Genomic DNA, 20333 nt, shown 5'->3' on the forward strand with positions numbered 1-20333 from the left:
ACTCGTACACCAGTGTGTCTTCAGACTGTCTCCTTTATTTGTAGCTCTCTTCAAGCCCAAACTCCATCTTGAATTGAACTGTTAAATTAAACATTTATTTGAATGTTTGTGTGATATTCATATTTGTTTAAATCTCTGTGTGTCACCTACTGTGTCAGTATGAAGACAAGTGTGACAGAAACAGTAAGTTGTGTCATGGGATGTGAAACCAATGTGTTGTACAAATTTAATCACTCAGAATGACACTATGAGCTCAGAAAGAGGAAGTGAATTCTGATAAGACCCCCATGTGTCCTCTTGTGTGTCCAAATAGAAACAGTTGGGGGCGACACAGAGTGAAATTAGGAGGAGACTTGAAGAGAAAGAGAAGAAACTGAGGGAGATGAGAAGGACAGTGGAGAAGATGAAGGTGAGTGGAATTAAGATGACACTTCATATCAAAGAGAGGAAAACGCTAAAAGGGTTGTGAGAGTTTGTGGTGATGACGTGTGAGGACAGGGAGATGGAGAAGGAGAGAAGATGGTTTATTGTGTCCTTCAAGGCGTTTCACTGCTGACAGCATTTCATGTTTTGGTCATTAGGAATTCAGACCACAAGACCCTCATGTCCTCAGGTTTCTCATTCCTCCACTTAAAGGTGACTTCACTCCCCCTAACAATAACTTATAATGAAGGTTGGCACTGATGTTCTGAGTTGGATCAGTCAACACAACATTCCCTAATGGACTTACTCTGTTCATTCTGATATGTCGCAGCTTTATTGGACTCCATAAGTGAAGGTGTTAGGCTGCTGGACTGAGTGCTGATAACGCGCACCTCCACCTGTTTACATGCTGATCTGCTGAAACGGGCCGATTGCTGCCACTCACCTTCCTAAACTAATATAAGGACAGGCCAATGTCAGCCCATGAAGAGTCCTGCTGTACATTCATCTATTGATATCATCAGCTCTAAACAGTCAAATGAATATATACAGAATACGTCAAAAAGACAGTTATAAGGCAATTTCAGAAAAGAAGGAAAAAAATAAACCATTAAAAAAGAAAGACACAAAGATGAAAATGAAAATGACATTCAACACACAATAACCGCCATACATGTGAATAAAAATATACAGTGTATCTGCTCTATTCCTCTCTAACTGCCTTTTAGCCTCCCTGATTTCCTTCTTACTGGTTGCCCTCATGTTCTCAGACTCCCCAGGATTCACTTTGGAGTCATTTGTCTTCTACGCCTTATTCATCTGTTTTTTCCTTTCCAGCTTCTTTTTTAACTCTTTATTAACCCAAAGTGGAGTTTTTTTTAAGGTTCCCTTTGAATTCCAAGTTCAGGTATGTATCTGTCCTGTATTACATGTAAACCAATTTAAACCTGTTCCACTGCTCCTCAACTGTCTCCACACTTAAAAGCTTATCCCAGTTTATCCCCATTAGACTTTGCTACATCTGCTCAAAATTTTCCCTACCAAAGTTAAACTTGACAGTTTTAGCCTTTACACAATAACATTATTTATAATTTATTCTCACACCATTACCTTACAACAGACCAGCATTTCTGAACAACATTTCTTCTTCTTCTTCTTCTTCTTCTTCTTCTTCTTCTTCTTTTTCTTCTTCTTCTTCTTCTTCTCTCACCCCCACACAAAGCCCCCCAATTCTCCATTCCAGGTTAACTTTGTTAACATCGTGATCTTCTCTTAAACCCAGAATGACCAGGAGAGGCTCTTTTTAAATACAACCCTGCGTAACTCTACCAGATATGTCCTACAGAGCCGCTTCGTAAGACTGCATATTCCATACAGACCTGCAAGTACCCTTAAGAAGATGCTACCTAGGGAGTACTGCTGCTGTCCTTCTCTTAATTCAAACTCTCCTCTACAACATCAAAATACTAACAAAACTGTCTTGTGACTGTTTTTTAATTAGGTGACTCAATTCATTATTTTTCTTGTATCCAACAGCTATCTGTGGAAATAGTGATGGGGGAACATGAGAAGAACTTCACTGATCTGATTCACTGCATTGAGGAAGCCCACAAGAAATTGACTGAGAATATCAGAGAACAAGAAAAGAGAGAAATGGAGAAGGCTGAAGGAGTCATGGAGCAACTGGAGAAGGAGATCGAGGAGCTGAAGAGGAGAGAAGCTGAGCTGAAGGAGCTTTCAGAGACCAAGGACCATCTCCACTTCCTGAAGGTGAGAGCGACACTTCACATGGAGTCTGATCAGATTGGGGTGTGTGAGACCTGAGAAACTTCAAAATCAAGAGAGCTGAGGAGTTTTTACAAATGGCAAGAACAGGCCATTCTGTCCAGTTTCATATTTGCCTAATATTTCCACAGTTTATGCTAAAATCTCAAAGTCTAGCCTTCATCTACATGACAGGGAGGTAAATCTACAGTTGTCTGTTTGAGGAAACAAATTTGTTTGAAATTTATTTTCAATTAGAGTCATTGGAGTCTCTGTCCTTCAACTGATGACATTCAAATCTTTCAGCATTTCCTCACACCTCAAACCCCACAGTCCAGTCTGGTCTCTTTTCTTCTCGACTTTCTTTTCTGCTGTTTTCTCATTTCTCTAACACACAATATTCCTGATGTGGTCTCACAAGTGTGTTCTACAGGGCAGATTACAGAACTGTGATGAGCGCAGAAAAGGCTCCTAAGTCTGTCTGACAAGTCACACACCTTCTAGCTGTCAACCTTCTACTGTGTGATTATACTGAATAGTGTGTGTAAGTCTTTGGGTTTAATTTAATTGCCAAATTTCCCCTTGGGACAAATATCTATCTATCTATCTATCTATCTATCTATCTATCTATCTATCTATCTATCTATCTATCTATCTATCTATCTATCTATCTATCTATCTATCTATCTATCTATCTATCTATCTATCTATCTATCTATCTATCTATCTATCTATCTATCTATCTATCATACAGTATTAATAAAGTATCTATCTATCTATCTATCTATCTATCTATCTATCTATCTATCTATCTATCTATCTATCTATCTATCTATCTATCTATCTATCTATCTATCTATCATACAGTATTAATAAAGTATCTATCTATCTATCTATCTATCTATCTATCTATCTATCTATCTATCTATCTATCTATCTATCTATCTATCTATCTATCTATCTATCTATCATACAGTATTAATAAAGTATCTATCTATCTATCTATCTATCTATCTATCTATCTATCTATCTATCTATCTATCTATCTATCTATCTGTCTGTCTGTCTGTCTGTCTGTCTGTCTGTCTGTCTGTCTGTCTGTCTGTCTGTCTGTCTGTCTGTCTGTCTGTCTAATTACCTTCATCTGCCCCTGCTTGTTCGCTGCCCCCTCAGTCCACTTATCTACAGTCTGGCAACTGACCTTTTTCGGACTACTGTGTAAAAAGCTTTTTGAAAGTCAAACCTATGACATCTTATGGTCCACTACATTGTATATTCTCCTATAAATAAACAATACATTAATGAAAGGTAATCTCTCTATCTAAACCCAAAATCTATGTTCAACATGCTGACTTGATCCTTACTTGAGAGGAAGTCCTTCTTATTAATGTTACTTTTTATTTCTCCTTGTTCCCTCTTCTCTCCTGATGCAGACTTTCTCATCTCGCTGTGTCCTTCCTCCTAATGGAGACTCACTCAGCTTCACTGTCACGGCTGACTTTTCTTCTGAGGACCTGTTAAAGGAGCTGTCATGTCTAAAAAAGAGTTTGGAGAAGATCAACCAGTGGGATTTCCTGCCATTAACTCCATCAGGTACTGTGACTCTTCATGTTTTGTTGAAGTCCATTAGTAGGACCAGGGTGACAATCACAGGGACACTGGGATGCCTGAAGAAGACCTGCTGTTTTACATTTATCTCTAAGCCATTACTGTTAAGAATTTTTTTTATTGTCTCTTTCAGTGACTATCTGAGTGATATCACACTCTCATATTAAACAGAGATCTTGAATGTTTAAGATAAATATTAGATTTCTTATTAGCACCGTGAAACACTGTTTTTTTAAACAGCGTTAATGTTACAATGGTACATCTATCTGATCGTGTTGTACATTTATGAACCTCAGTGCACCTGACATGCTAGTCCTCACATTCCTCTTTCTTTGTATTCCTTGTTCCTTCGACATTGCTTCCCTCTGGTGGACACTGGATGACATTATGCCCTGGTACAGATGTCATACATCAGACGGTTTATTGCTTTATGTATATAGAAATACTTTTTCTGTTTACTCCCTTCTTTATTTCACATTAGGATTCTTTGCATTTGCTCTGCATAACGACCAACATAAAATAAATAACAGTAAGTTGTGTTAAACTGGCAGGGCCTGCTTGGTGTACAAATGAAGTGTTGTGAACTTGAAAGCAGTGACGACATAAATGAAATTGAATTGGGATCAACTTCAGTGCTTTGTGATATCATGAAATCTGAATGAGCTTTTGCTGTCTTCTCTGTCCTTTACATTTTATCAGATGGGCTCCTCTTTAAAAGTTCACGTTAATCAAATTTTCCACCATGCTTCCACAGGCTCATGTGTTTTCTAAGTGTGGTGTCGTATACTCAGACTCATTACACACACTGACATTAAAAAGAGTCTCACAGAGTGAGAGTATTTCTTCATATATTTTGATGAAAAAGATAAGCAAATTAGAGGAGTGCATTAGGACCCTGACCACTTCAGGACCACCTGAACACTCCACTGAATGCACATAACAAGTTCACAGGTGAAACACATTAACAGACTTACAAATTATAAACTATATAATGTCTACATATCATAATACTGTGTGTTTAAACAAATCTGTAAGTTGACACAGTTCTGCACTGATGAACATAAATGGAACCTAACAATGTCTGTCCATGACCAGAACTGCTGAGCTGTGGCCAACTGACAACACAGGAGAGGAACACAGAAAGTGAGGTGACGAGGGTTAACAGGTCAGACGTGTGTGCGCCCAACTGTACCGACACTGTTTACTACCTGGAAGAAAGTCTGAGATCCAATGGTGGATTGGACTGGGCAGGCTGAACTCGGTCACTTTCTTATCATGGAGCTCTGAGATGTTGGTATCTAAAGCAGAAGAAAAGTCCACAATCGAGACCCTCACATCTGCCCTGCTGATCAAGGTGTTGGTAAATAAAATTCAGACTCAGAGTCACTGCATCATCCACACACTGGTGGGCTCTGTGTGCAGACTTGATCCGCATGTTTTGTTGTTTTATTTTAACTGCATTACATTTGTAATTAATGTTTAAGAATTTAACTTTATAAAATTACATATAAACTAGACCTGTCAGCATTAATGTGTTAACACTTGAGCTTAATTTAAAAGCCTTGATCCGTTAATATAACACAAAGTTACTGTGAGATTCCGGAATTTACCGTCTCGTTCCTTCTCTGGTCACCCCTTTGTCATCTGAACTGCACTGATCTGCTCTCCTGCTCTCATCTCATCTCATCTCACCTCACGCAGTCTGCTGCAATGTCCTGAACTAAACTTTACCTTATATGCTGTATACAAAGGTTTTATCCCATACATATCACGGTCCGTAGCATTGCACTTCTCAATTCATATGGGATTTTTTAAGTCATTAATGTAACAATGGAGGAGACATCTGTGATTCTTCTTTCTGGCAGAAACTTTCATTTTAACCCCTTAACCGCCCTCTGCTCGATATATCCGGCACCGTTGTTTTATTGCTAACGCCATACTGCCGGAATTATCCGGCACATTTGCCTGTGGTTATATGAATGCCTGGCAAGTAGTATAACTGACGGTTTGGCGTGGGTATTATTACTACGTTGTATTTCGACAAGTCTGTGGTTGTTTTGGCCGGTCATGTGACGTGATTCGCATGTAACAGCTGTGAATATGGCGAAACGTAAACTGACTTCAAGTGAGGCTTTGCAGGCGATTTTGGACAGTTCTGATCATGATTGTAGCAGTTCTGAAGAAGATTTTAGCGACAGTGATGAGCAGCAACGTGCGCTGCATGATACTGTGAATGAAGACGCATCGGATGACGGCGCTGAGTGGGTGTATCCCCAGCATCTCAGCTGGGCTGCTGCCCGTGGTGAACTACCTTTTCTGCATTCGTTTGAGGGAACGTGTGGCTTTATTGTTGATGTAAACAATTACACTGCTGAGCAGTTTTATGAGCTGTTTGTGTCACCTGATTTGATCAGACATTTTGTTCATCAGACAAATCTGTATGCAGCACAGTTTATTGAGAAAAATCCCAATTTACCTCCACATTCCCGTGTTCGTGCTTGGTTTGACACTGATGAAAACGAAATGAAAAAATTCATTGGGATTTTGATGTTGATGGGAATAATCAGAAAACCAGATATTGAGATGTACTGGTCTACAGATCCTATGTATGCAACACCTATTTTTGCAGCTGTCATGACACGTAACCGATTCTCTTTGCTGCTGAAATTCTTTCATTTGAATGACAACAGAAACGAGCCAGATAAGAAAGATCCAAACCGCGACCACTTGTTCAAGCTACGTCCTTTGATTGATCATTTATTTGAAGCATTTCAGTTGCCCTACATGCCAGGACCGAAAGTTGCAGTTGATGAAAGTTTATTGTCGTGGAAGGGCCGCTTACAGTTTCGACAGTATCTACCATTGAAAAGGGCACGGTTTGGTATCAAGATGTTTTGCTTAGCTGAGAATTCAGGTTACATTTATAGATTTTGTGTATACACTGGCAACTTGCACAACATTTAGTGGTCAATACTGCTTGAATAAATGTAAAAAATGTAAAAAAAATGTAAAAAAGTAAAAAAACGAAAATTGTTCAGATTTCGCCTGGCGTGGGGAATATTTAGGGAGTTGGCGGTTAAAGGGTTAACAGAAGCATTTCAGACATCTCTCTGTATAAAGTCAAAGCAGTATGCACACACAGCAATTAAGTGCTGGCCATGTTAACATCTGCAGAGTTTGATAAACTAACCTGGCTGGAGAAACTACTGGAACTGTGCAGGTGAGTTATGAGCTTCTAGATGTCTGCTTATGGATTGCAGTGTTGTTGTTTTTGTAATTATTGAAGTAATGATAAAGTGTCTTGTTATTAAGCTAACTAAGAGCACAGAAAGGGCAACTCTTTGTGTGTGGATGTGAGTGCTGAAGTCGGAAAACAACGAGATAAACACCAATTTAAAATTAAAAGCAATTTATTTATTCTTTATTCTTGGTGAGTTAGAGAGATTTTGAGACTGCCCTCCATGCCTCGAAGAGACTGGAGCAAAGCAAGCTCAGTGCCACTGGCTGGTCAGAACAGACAGTCTTGCTTAAAAGAAAAAAATCCTCTTTATATTACCTAGCTTATTCATTAGCCAAAGAGAGACCAGAAAAAGACATAACAGTTCATTTTGAGGTCATACATAGATTAGGGTTACATCTTTAATTTATGACATAGTAGTACAGAAAAACAAAGCAGTACCAGGCGCCTACATTATCTAAAGACTGTGATCTCTCAGTACACATACAAACCCATTTTAAGCAGTTTTCTTAAAGTTCATTGCATTAGTTATAAAGAGATTACATTCTTATAACTTTAATATCTTCATTAGATTATATTTGTTTGATTAGATTAATAATACTTTTTTATTAATTCATAAATGACAATTTTATCTTTTATTTTTAAGCAAGAGAGAAGAAAACAATCACATTTATTTATAATATCACAGGGTGTTCTGTTAATATCAAGAGGTTAGCACATTCACATAGAAGAATTAAATCAGTCTCATATTCTGTGCATAATCATAATTCCTTTCCTACCTAAATGCAGATAAAATCATATAGAAGTATAAAATCATATAGTTCTCTGCAGCATGATTAATACAAAATACAGTCATTGGTATTTTGTGAGTTAAATACTTATAATCATCTGCGATGGGCTGGCTCCCTACCCGGGGTCTGCTTCCTGCCTTGTGCCCTTTGTTGGCTGGGATTGGCTCCAGCAGACTCCCGCAACCCTGCCGTTAGGATATAGCAGGTTGGATAATGGATGGATAGATGGATACTTATAAACATTACAGTTAATAATGTTTTTTCTGCTTTCTCAGCTCCCCCCTTTGCACATAAAATGTGCACATTAAACGATCAGACCCAGTCATCGAGTGCAGTATCATCATATTCAGAAGGAGGTGAAGGTTCCAGAAGCAAAGGGTTGTAATCAGGGTCCTGGGAATTGTGGGCATGAAGAAAATAGGCTTTTGTGAGAGAGGTGTCAATGAGCCTCTGTAGGAGGCCACGTATACAGGGGATGAGGCAACAGTCACACATACATATTTTTTGGGCTTAGTCCATTGTTCATGTCTGCTGGTTCCACAAGGAGCGACGGCACAAAAGTCAATCTGGAATGAAGTGGTCTTCCCTACTTGGAAAGTTAGTGTAGGAAGGCCCCCATGAGTTTGTTGTCCCGTGTTCGAGGGGATAGAAAAAGTTATTAATAGCAGGACTAAGAATGCCATTTTTTTGCAATGTGAGACGTGGATCCAGGCAGGAAGTCCTTCAACTTTAACAGCATGAGGTGTAGATAACAGCACCTGGAATGGTCCCCTCCAGCGAGGTTGATGCCAATGTTTCCTTTGAGTGTCTCTGACCAGTATCCAGGTTCCAAGGGGATCTGGAATTTCGTCAGTGGGGGACTGTTCCACTAAGCCTGGTTAACTTGTTTGTGGACTTCCTTCAAGGAGGCTCGGAGACCTGTAAGACTGGAGAGGAGATCATTGTCCACAGTATGCAAAGTGACATTTCCGATAACCATGCCAACGGGCATGGGACGTCCAGTTAAAATTTCAAATGGCGACAGTCCTAACTACCGATGTGTCCCTCCTCTCAACCCCATCAAGGCCAGGGGTAGAACATCTGGCCAGGTTAAGTTTGCCTGCTCACAGATTTTTGCCAGTTTTGATTTTAGGGTGCCATTGCACCTTTCTTCAATACCTCCACTTTGGGGATGGTATTTGCAGTAATGATGTACATTTATCTGGAGCCAAGTAGTCAGCTCATTTATTACAGAATTCACAAAGTGGGTACCGTTATCGGTCTGCAGTTTCTGTGGTATTCCCCATCTTGGAATAATTTCTTTTATTAAAACTTTAGCCACAGTTTTTGCATCTGCATGTTTAGAGGGAAAAGCCTCTACCCACCGGGAGAACACATTGACAATCACAAGGCAATATCGATATACTTTGGATGGCGTTAGTTCAATGAAGTTCCTTTGAAGATACTCAAATGAACCCTCTGGTTTTGGGGTAATGACGGGACTTACCTGAGTTCCTTTGCCTATATTGTACCTTTGACATAGGGCACACTGTCGGCAGAATTGTTCAGCATATGCAGAGAACCCTGTGGTTTCCCAATGTCGCTCGACATCTTGAGTCATAGCGTCTTTTCCTGCATGATACAGGCCATGTGCGATTTTTGCCATTCCTGGAAAAGAAGCCTTTGGAAGGAAAGGTTTGTTAGTTTGCTTATGGGTCCAGACCCCAGCAGAGAGGGATCCTTCTCGAGACCACTTTATCCTTTCTTGGTCAGTGGCAGCGCTCTGTAAAGAAATAATTTGATTATCAGGGTCTTTGTCATCCTTCTGTTGGAATAAAAAGACTGGTGTATTATTATAGGCGGCCTGTTTAGCAAAGTGGTAAGCCAGTTTGTTTCCTAGACTGACTGGTTCTCTTTTCCCAGTATGGGCTTGGCATTTAACTATTGCCAGGTTTGATGGTTTTGTTATAGCTTCGAGAAGGGATTCCACTAATTTCTGATGTTGTATGGGCTTACCAGTACTAGTTTTGACTCCCCTTAATTTCCATAATACCCCATGATCATGGCAGACTACAAAGGCATATCTGGAATCTGTGTATATTTGGAATCTTCCTTTCAGACAACTGGCAAGCTCAGGTGAGAGCTATTATACGCTTAAACTAGAAGAGATTCGATTTGCTTCAAGTAAGTTGTCTCCTTTGACCACTGTGTAACTGGTGGAGAGTGTCCCGTCGTCCAATCGCAAGGAACAACCATCCACATAAAGTACTTCTCCTGTTTCTAGTGGAATTTCCTAGAGGACCGGCCTGGGTTTCAGGACCTTTTTTATCTCATCATGGCAGTTGTGTGGTTCCCTCTCTCCCTCAGTGGGGAGCAAGGAGGCCGGATTCAAAGTGCAGCATCTTTCAATAGTGACATTTGACAGGGTACAGAGTACATTTTAATAGTGTATTGCCCTTAAAGTAGTGAGATGTGAGGTTTTTGTTTTTTTTCCTGGACTAAGATGGAGTGAACAGTGTGAGGCACTTTCACTGTCAGGGGACTCATGAGTGACCTGGAATGGTCCTCTCCACTTGGGCTGGTGCCAGTGTTTTCACTGTGTGTTTCTAATGAAAACCCAAGTCCCAATTGGTATAGAAATTTACGTTTCAGGTAATGAGGTAGTTCACCACTTTTCCCTCACTTGTTCATACACTCTATCTGTAAGGCACTATGCAGACCTGAAAGAAAAGATGCAAGATCATTGTTGACCATGTGGAGAGTAATTTTGCATAGCGGATAGCACATTAGCATAAGGCGGCCAGTAAGAATCTCCAATGGTGAGAGTCTTTTTTGGCGATGAGTCCTTCCCCGCAGACCAACCAGAGCCAAAGGCAATGCATCAGGCCAAGATGGGCCTATTTGTTCAAAGATGTTTGCCAATTTAAATTGTTAAGATGGAATATATATGCTCCACCATCCCTCCACTCTGTGGATGATACTTGCAGTAGTGGTGGACATCAATCTACAGCCACTGAGTCAATTCTTGTAACAGAGTATTTATTTGCAATTTCTGAGGCAAACCCCAAATGTTGGATGATTTTTTTTTTTTAACTAACTCTTTGGCCACTGACTTGGCATCTGCGTGCCAGCATGGGAAAGCCTCCAATCAGCGTGAGAAAACGTAGATGATTACTAAGTAATATCTATAACCATGAGACGGGGTTAGTTAAAAAAAATCTATCTGCAGATGTTGAAAGGGCCCTCCGGCATTTGGTGTTACAGCCGGACTTACCTGCAAGCCTTTTCTTACATTAAATCTTTGGCATAGTGTACACCTCTTACAGAACTAATCAGCAAAGTTAGAAAACCTCGGGTGTGACAGGATTGTTGCACCTGTGCCATCATTGCATCTTCTGGAAGGGTGGGCCAGACCATGCGCACCTTTGCAATACCTAGAAAGAAAACTTTTGGGAAAAAAGGATGTTTAGCTAATGGATGGATCTGCATTCCTCTCGGATCTTTTTTCTGATCCCTCTTTCTGTCACGTCTTTATCTCCTTTCCCATTGCTACAGTTTGTAGAAATAAAACTGCATCCTCGGGTGACTCTTGTTCCTCCTTCTGTTATAGAAATAAAGAAGTTAGTGGTGAAGTAGAATCCTGGGCGGCTTTCTTTGCCCACATGTCTGCATGTCTGCGCATTTCCTTCACTCACTGGATTCGTCTTCCCTTTGTGAGCTTGATACTTCACTACCGCAAGCGCACCTGTTAAATGAAATGTTCTTGTCTGTACTAAGATGGAATGTACAGCTTGTGGTACCTTAACAGTTAATAGACTCATGAGAACAACATCTGAGCACTAATATGTCCTCTATGATTGCAGCAGCTTCATTCAAACAGGCCGGGATTGTCACGGCCACTGGATCCAGTTTTTATTTATTTATTTATTTTGAATAGGATGCGACCGGTCTTTGTCTTTATCTCCTTGTTGTTGAGTTAATACTGCAGTCATACACCCCCTTTCTCGACCACGAACAGAGTGAAAGGACAAGACTAGTCTCAAAGTCTTAACGCAGGCGCAGACATCCAAATTTATTTTATATCAGTTAAAGCCTTCTCAGCCTGCTCCGTCCATGAAATCTTATCAGTCAAAGCCAAACTAGAAGAGGTCGCTAACTCTTGGAGTGGCTGTGCTTTTTTTTTTCTTTTTCTAACCCATTGCCAGCAATATCCTAACATTCCAACAACGGACATAATTTACAGCCTTGCAGATTGTGCACATTCATTCCACTGCAGTCAAGTCATGACTCAGGTATTTCATTTTTCTTTAATCAGTTGCAACTTTTTTTCCGTAACACTTTGTGCCCAATTTCCGCTAGGAAGACCAACAAAACCTTTGTGTCTTCTTCGCATTATTCCTGAGTCTCAAAGCATGAAAGCAGCTCAGCTACATATTACACCAGGACACTACCCCCCCTTTGGCCAATAACCTTTCAATTTTTATCTTTTCTAATTCTTGTCCATACACACACGAACACAAGGACACACACACTCACACGCACACACGCAGAGCCTCTGTATGTCCCTGCAGCATTACAGTTCAGGTCCAACGCATCTCTTTAAAAGTGAATGCGAACCAGAACTGGGAGTCAGGGTGAACATTATTGTAAAGACAGCATTTGCAAAATCAGTAACAGAAAACCACATAGAAGTGGACGGGACTGTAGAGAGAATAGTGGAAGGATTCAGGACTATAGGAGTCATAGGGTGTATAGCAGCATCATGAGTCATCTGCTAGAAGAATAGGAGAGTATTGGATCAGAATAATAGCATCCCGCTTAACTAAGTCAGCATGAACAATAGTAACACCGGCCTCAGCCTCAAGTGAAAAAGATATTGTGCACAAGGTAAACGGAAGGATGGCTTTGGGAAAATGACCAAGGGTTCAACATGAGCTATTGTGAATTTCCCATTGGAATTAATAAAGTATCTATCTATCTATCTATCTATCTATCTATCTATCTATCTATCTATCTATCTATCTATCTATCTATCTATCTATCTATCTATCTATCTATCTATCTATCTATCTATCTATCTATCTATCTATCTATCTATCTATCTATCTATCTATCTATCTATCTATCTATCTATCTATCTATCTATCTATCTATTCAGACAAAATATTATTTCCCTTGTACCCAGAGAGATGAGTGGAATGAATCTAACTAAAAGATTTGAAGGGTAAACAGCATGGGTGTAGGTGGAGAGGTGAAAGATGAATGACAGAGCGATCGGGTTACAGGTACAACTCGTCCTACTGCAAGTTTCATAACAGATCTATCTGGATGGGCCAAATATCAGGTCCCACATACTCCCAATCCTCTCCTTCCTGACATGCTAATACCCATTGTCTCACATTATGCCACTGAAAGCGAGCGGATTTAGCAATGGGGATCTGTGGGATAGAACCACTCCAGAAGAAAAGCAGTTGTTGTGACAAAAGAGACATACTGCTCCAGTCAAATCTGCTGGGATATAACAGTTTGTTATGCAAATATTCTCTTTTTCTGACAGCAGCAGCTAAAAAGTTCAAGAGCCAGACTTCACCATAATACAGTCCAAAAATCATGCAATACAGTAAAAAGATTTTGAATACTGTAATCCAAGAGGAACCCAGGACAGCAGAGATTCTTGCTGTTTTGAGACATGAACAATCAAGGCAGCATAAGATCATGCAAGGGCGGTGTGTTGTTCTGATGTGACCTTCACTCCCTTTCCCGTAACTGAGATGCGGGCCATCAAGTCTTGTCCAAACAAGTTCACTGGGCATTAGAGGGCTGATATATTTTGCATTTCTTTGAGCTTGTAACTGTCCACTGAACACTGAACTGGCCACTATTAACCCCCTGTCGTCACAGAATCTCAGTCCATTGCCCTCTCACATCATTTCAGCCTGGACCTTCCTTCTAAGGACAAGTCCATTCTGTAGCATTTGGCTTATACTCTACATGTCATCTAATTGTTTCTCCGCCATTATGAACTGGTTCAGTAATTCATGCACCACCGCTTTTAATTCTTGCAGGTCCCAGTTTCTTTTCACCATCAAGGTGGGATGGTTTTAATCTGAGTCAGGCTGTTGTACATTATATTGCGAAATGGGTATTTGTATTAATGGTGCTTGAAATTTTATCCTTTCATATTCATGTTTGACCCTGAGGGGTCAGAATCAGGGCTTATTATGCATTCCTTTCCCCCTTCTTCATCCCTCTCTGGCTGAAACTGTTCATTTTAAAAATCATCGGGACCATCTTCTTCCTCTCTCTCATTATTTCCTCCAGCTGCCCCAAGGGGTGGTGATGGACTATTGTCCTCAAAAGGAGGGGAAACGCATGCTGTCGCTAAATCAAGGTGTAATCTGTTCTTCTTCTTTTTATTTATATTATTTTTATTTACTTATTCTTCCTTCCTTTGTCCAGACTTTTGGGATGGTTCTTGCATTATCAAGAACAACTTTTCTTTTTCTGCTATAAGTTTCATTTGGCTTTGCAGTCCCTCATTGCACTTCTGCATCGCTTTCAGGGCTCTATCTTTAATTATCAATTCCCATCTTTCAAACATTTCCATTTTCTCAACCACAGCACCCTCGTGCATTTCTATATACAATCTTCCTAACTTCCTGTACTTCACTTCTATCACCAGAGCCTTCTACTGGCCACCTGCCCTCGCTCTGTTTATTCCACCATTTACAATATTTTTTAAAATCTAGCCCTGTTTTCTGTTCTATGTATTGTCTTGGAGAGTCGCCTTTTTTTTTCCCTTGGTACGTTTTCCGAAAACAATCCTCCGCACAGAGACTCCTCATTCACACCGTGTTTTTTCAGTTTCTTTCTTTAGCGAATCCCCGACCGGGAGGTACTTTCCCTTTGTACTAAACTTCCACCTCTCCCTTCTAATTCCGAGACTATTTAAGACTCCGTCTCATTCCAAGAGGCGCTCTTATCATTACGTCCCCAGTACCTCTCCCGGACGGTAAAGCACTTGTGCTCACCGATCACCGATCTTATTCCTGTCTGCAATTCGCACCTTCACTTGGGCTCTCCAACAGAAGGGGAACTGCTCGGGTGCCAAATAAACTGTGGAAGTAACAAGAAGACAGGAATAGTTCAATTAGTCTTTATTCAGTCACAGATGAGTATGTGGATTCATGCTTTTGTTTTCCCAAACCAGTTTTAACTGGTTACTATTAGTTTTCCCCATGGCCAGTGAGTTATCTGCACTTTTTGCTAAACCAGCCTCAATTGTCGCTTCACTCCCGGTCCCTCCTGTCCCCCAGTCCACTGGGACGATCAACCTGATTAGCGGACTGACAGCTTCACCCGAAGGCCGCTGGTTACCGCTGTTTAGGTGATCGATTCTCTGAGTGACCCGTTGAGTTCAGAATATAACTAGACCGTTAGAGCAAAGAGTTTCGCCCTCCCGCAACAGTGCTTTTTCCCGATCACGAAATGTTCAGTTATTGAAGAATTACATCAGTCTCATACTCTGTGCATAAACATAATTCCTTTCCTACCTAAATGCAGATCAAATCATATAGAAGTATAAAATCATATAGTCTTTGGTATTTTGTGAGTTAAATAATTATAATCATCTGCGGTGGGTTGGCTCCCTGCCCTGGGTCTGCTTCCTGCCTTGCGCCCTGTGTTGGCTGGGATTGGCTCCAGCAGAACCCCGCAACCCTGCAGTTAGGATATAGCAGATTGGATAATGGATGGATAGATGGATAATTATGATCATTACAGTTAATAATTTTTTTTCTGTTTTCTCATGGATTATTTGCTAGGAGATCAAATCCTGAGATTTTTAATCCCTGAATTTGAATTGTTGCTTTTAGGGTTATTTTATGTAAGTGATCATTTCTTCAAACCATACATTAGAAAGGCAGAGAACACTGTGGGGCCTAAAGTTGTAATGTAACAACAGTTGCCTCGATAACAAAGGGCCTTCTTTTACTAGCCATTCATTCTAGAGCGCCTGCAACTGTAAGCATTCAAAATGAATACGACGAGTAATCACAGAAGCAATTCAAAGGTTTGCTAAATATTGTTATTTATTTCATAAAATAGAAACAAAATATTAATAAATACAAACAAGCAATACTATATGATTACAACCTGAGAATAGGATGTTGTGACTCAGGTGGTTTGTTATTTCATTTCAAAATCAGTCTTTGATGCTCCTGTTCGATGCTACATTGTGCAGCTGCCTTTTTTCTTTTTCATATTGTGCACAAAAAGAGATTTATTCTGGAATCTGAAAATGTGAACGAACTTGTGTGCCTTAGCAACTGGTTAAGAAGGTTAAATAATGATGAGAGTGGCCTTGAGCAAAGTTAAAGACATGTCAAAAATACTGTCTGTTGTTTGTCATAATTTTGACGATAAACAGAATTTCTGAAATCTGCTGAGAATTATTTCTAGTATATCACAATACTGACATTATTATATTTATAGCTGATTTGATGATGCAGTTCATAGGATATAATAATAAACCAGAATAAGTTTAGATTAACTGTCCATAATTACGCTGTACATACCTTGTACATACTGTGTAATACAGTGTAACATTATGATTAAGTACTAAATTGTAATTGTTATTCCACAATTTTTCTAAGGAGGTATGCACATAAATTGTGGAATAACAATAACAGTAAAGAGGTTAACTGCAGAATTACAATGTAAGTACAGGTAATTACACCTAGTTACTCTGTAATTATTCAGGTGATTACATGGTAAAATATAACGTAATTATGGACATCTAATCTAAAGTGATAAAATAAACCTTATGACATATGCAATGTAATGTGCAATTAATCACAATTGATTTCGTAAATAAAGTTTGATTAAACACAATATAAAATATTAATCTACTGACAGCACTAATATTAACATTCTCCATTCTTCTCTTTTCATTGTATTTTCAGATCGTGAAGCTCCAATCTTCACCCTGTGGCCTCCTGAACCTCAGAGCAGAGACGAGTTTTTACAATGTAAGTCTGTCAGTTCATGGTGTTTATCATCATGTCACTTTTAATATCTCAGGTCACGCTTATGATATGAAAGCAGTATGTGACTGTGGTGGGACTGAGGAGCTGAAAGTGACAGGGGTCCTGTAACTGGTGCATTATGGGATATTTATATTCAGGACAGGGAAGCACCAAAGAAGTCTGTTAGACTTAAGTGTCAAGTGGACTCATGGGAAATAAAAATGATATCCTGCCGACTACACCATATGCACCTCTAACAATAGTCTGACCTCCAGTGTCCCTTGTCCTTTTTCTATTTTCTTCTTTTTTTTCTTAGCAGTTCCTGCTGTTTTATCTTTCTGTATTCCAGTGTCTCCTTTCTGATGCATTTCTACTTCAGTCATTCCCCTATAATACTAATAATTAAAATCCATTTATACAGTACATGGCATTCAATGAAAGCAGCTTAGTGTGTTTCACATAAAAAACATAATGTCCACCACCATTAACATATACATATACAATATATGGATATACAGACAAAGCAACAAGCATTGGATTAAAAATGAATCACAAATTTAAGTGAAATAAGTTAAAGCTGACAAAATTACTTGACCTCCTCCATTATTTTCTCCATAAAAAAGAAACTTTGTTATTTATTAACGACTTAACACATTGTAGAAATTAAACCAAAAGAAGATGGCATGGAAAATTTTGTGGAAGCCATTACATGTTAAAAGACTTCACTGAATAAGAATCAGTCCACTATGAGAATCACAGGGGTCTTCAGTCACTCACCCCAAAATTAATTCAAGTCAACATCCATGGGAAGAGCTGGAAGTTACAGTTGGTAGAAGAAGTCCATCAAAGCTGAAGAAGAGTGGGCCGAGTGGGCAGTGAGAGGAGTAGAAGACTCATCCAGAGCTGCAGGAAGTGCTTGATGGCAGGTCTCACCTGAAAACAGTCGGTCAGAGAACATTAGGTGAGGGTCCCAATAATTGTGTTCATGCCATTGTCATTTATTTTATTGTGTGTCTGAAATTAAAGGTAAAGAGTCTGCTCTGTGGAATAAAGAATGGCGGATGACAATCACTGTGGTCAGTTTGCACTTTAGAGAAATTTGGGATTCTTGTTTAAAAAGTGGAAAGGGACAAAAACTACTGGGGGCATGTTGGTGACACAAACAGCAGAGAGACAGACGTGACAGGTGACATATAATGATATAAATAGGATTCATTCAGGTCAGCAGACCATCATGGCCGTGGCGGGTTTACATTGAAGTGATTTTTATTGTCAAACCGGTTTAATCCAGTTCAGGCTGCGTTGTGTTAAGTCAGGTGCTCACAACCACAAAAGACCAATTCAGAGTTGCCAATTCCCCCAACATGCACTTCTATGGATCGTGTGAAGAAAACCAGGAGTGACACGAGGAGATCACGCTGTCCTGACAAAGATGACCACTGGGTGCCAAATTCAAAGTCATGAAGCTCAATCTGTGAGGCCGCAGCTCCAACCCCTCGGCCATCATGCTGTCCTGAATTAAGTTTTGCCAGTTCTGTTTCTCTTCTTCACATTTCTTATTATTTTAATCCCAAATCTTTTAATTTTAAAGTTCATTTTTACTGAATCAGTCGTCACCTTTATTAACTGAGTAGCTTCAAGCTCACTCCATGATGGTTTTCTTCATGAACTTCACATCTCTCAGCACTCAATGGCCGTCTTGTTTGCTGGCCAGTAAATCATCGAGCTGTCAGTTTGTGATGAAGTGTGACAGTGGATTGATTTTAAATTAAAGAGGTGGACTGTGACAATAAAAGTGTCATTTAATAAAGCCAGCGGTCCGTGTGGACAGTCCATTTGAATTCGGACCTCGATGGTGACCTTGTGCTTACAATGATGGCGCTGATCAGGGCAGCCACAGTTGTTTGCTCGCTGTTGATGTGTTGTTCTTCTCTGTTAACTTTGCCTTTTGTAACAATATGAGGATTACATTCACACGAGATCAGCTCCTGTCTATTGGGATTGGACTTCATTTCTCCTCCACTGATTAAGGACACTTTCATACAGATTTAGCACTTATGAACCTCTGACTGCAGACTCGGACTCCCAGCCAGGTAACTCCCACCTGAAGACGAGAAGGGGGAAGCGCTCAGGGTCTCTCGTGGGGTCCAGGAGACGTGATTGTCGAGTGCCCCTTCCCTTACTAGTTTTATCAACGTCAGACCACTGAGGCCCAAAACAGATGAACTTCATCTTCTTCTCGGCCCCAGTAAGGATTATTCTCTCTGGTCAGCGTATTGCTGTGTGGACACCTGGCTTACTGTATCAGTTCCTGACTCCACATTAGAACTGCTGGGGTTTCTGCTTTACAGAGCAGTTAGAGATGCTGATCATCACAACAAGTCAAAGGCGCTGGAGTCTGCTGCTACATTAGTATGTTTGTGTGGACTCCCACCTCAGACTGTCTCTGTATCAGCACAGGTGACCCTCAAGGCTGTGGACGGCCCCCCTACTTTACTCCTTGTACCCCAATGACTGCAGGTCCACTGATCCTTCAGTTAAATCATTAAGTTCACTGATGATACCACCATTATTGGTCTTATTACTAAAAGCAATGAAACACCTTCTAGAAAAGAGGGGTCTCGTCTTGTGTCTTGGTGAGCTTCAACACCTTGCTGCTCACGACCCCCGAGACAGTGGAAATGGCCATTGACTTTCACAAACAGCAGTCACAACCTCTGACACTAGAAATGAATGATTCAGCAGTCAATATGGTGGACTCCTTCAAAGTTCTGAGCACAACAATCACAAACACTCTCAGCTGGGACATGAACACCACCACATCACTAAGAAGGCACAGCGGCGATTGGACTTCTTACGCCAGATAAAGAAATTAAATATTTCACAGCCAATCCTCGTTCAGTTTCACAAAGATGTAATTGAAAGTGTAATCACATTCTCCATTGGTGTCTGGTTTGGCTCACCAACGTCACACTCCAGAAATAAATGAGAGCGTGTGGTGAGGTCTGCTGAGCTCTTCATCTGTGCAGACCTGTAGACATCTCGTGTCACTAACCGTGTCATAAGGACCACCACGGACTCATCTCAGCAGCTCATCACTTCTTCACACAAACTCCCAAACACTTCAGTCAATTCAAACTCAAACTAACAGACACCTCCAGAGTTTCTTAGCCAGAGCGACAGCCTCTCCCAGCAGTGACTTAGCCGTCTTCTGTGTGTGTTCATGTGTTCTGTCAGAGACTGTGTGTGTGTGTGTGTATGTGTACAGTGTGAGGACATGTGTGTGTGACACGAGAATACACACTACACACTCACACTCTCACCGGCACATCACTATCGGCACATCTCCTTTATAATTGGATTATTCTACAACTTGGTGTGAAGTTTGTCTTTTTAACTTCAGCTCTTTCTGTTATTTGTTTGTGATGTTGTGTTCCGTTATAAGGAGCTCCAAATCTACCAAGTCAGATTCCTGCACATGACGTACTGGAGAATAAAAGGGAT

General features: G+C 40.3%; 2 protein-coding genes across 6 annotated transcripts in view; one reads left to right on the forward strand and one right to left on the reverse strand.

Annotated features, from left to right (window-relative positions):
* The window catches only part of LOC114652550 (E3 ubiquitin/ISG15 ligase TRIM25-like), a 487506-nt gene that overhangs the window by 402253 nt on the left and 64920 nt on the right, over positions 1 to 20333 (reverse strand). The window lies entirely within an intron of this gene.
* LOC114651544 (tripartite motif-containing protein 16-like) overlaps positions 1 to 20333 on the forward strand; it is a 737769-nt gene that overhangs the window by 8257 nt on the left and 709179 nt on the right. Inside the window, exons 2-5 of one of the 2 annotated variants that reach the window (XM_051927861.1) lie at positions 314 to 409; positions 1960 to 2193; positions 3621 to 3780; positions 16767 to 16832. In XM_051927861.1, coding sequence (XP_051783821.1) covers positions 314 to 409; positions 1960 to 2193; positions 3621 to 3780; positions 16767 to 16832 — 556 coding nt within the window. The remainder of the gene's footprint in view (positions 1 to 313; positions 410 to 1959; positions 2194 to 3620; positions 3781 to 16766; positions 16833 to 20333) is intronic. The other variant, XM_051927859.1, reaches the window with a different exon arrangement.

Source organism: Erpetoichthys calabaricus, chromosome 5 (genome assembly GCF_900747795.2).
Source record: "Erpetoichthys calabaricus chromosome 5, fErpCal1.3, whole genome shotgun sequence".
In the NCBI taxonomy this organism is placed as follows: Eukaryota; Metazoa; Chordata; class Cladistia; order Polypteriformes; family Polypteridae; genus Erpetoichthys; species Erpetoichthys calabaricus.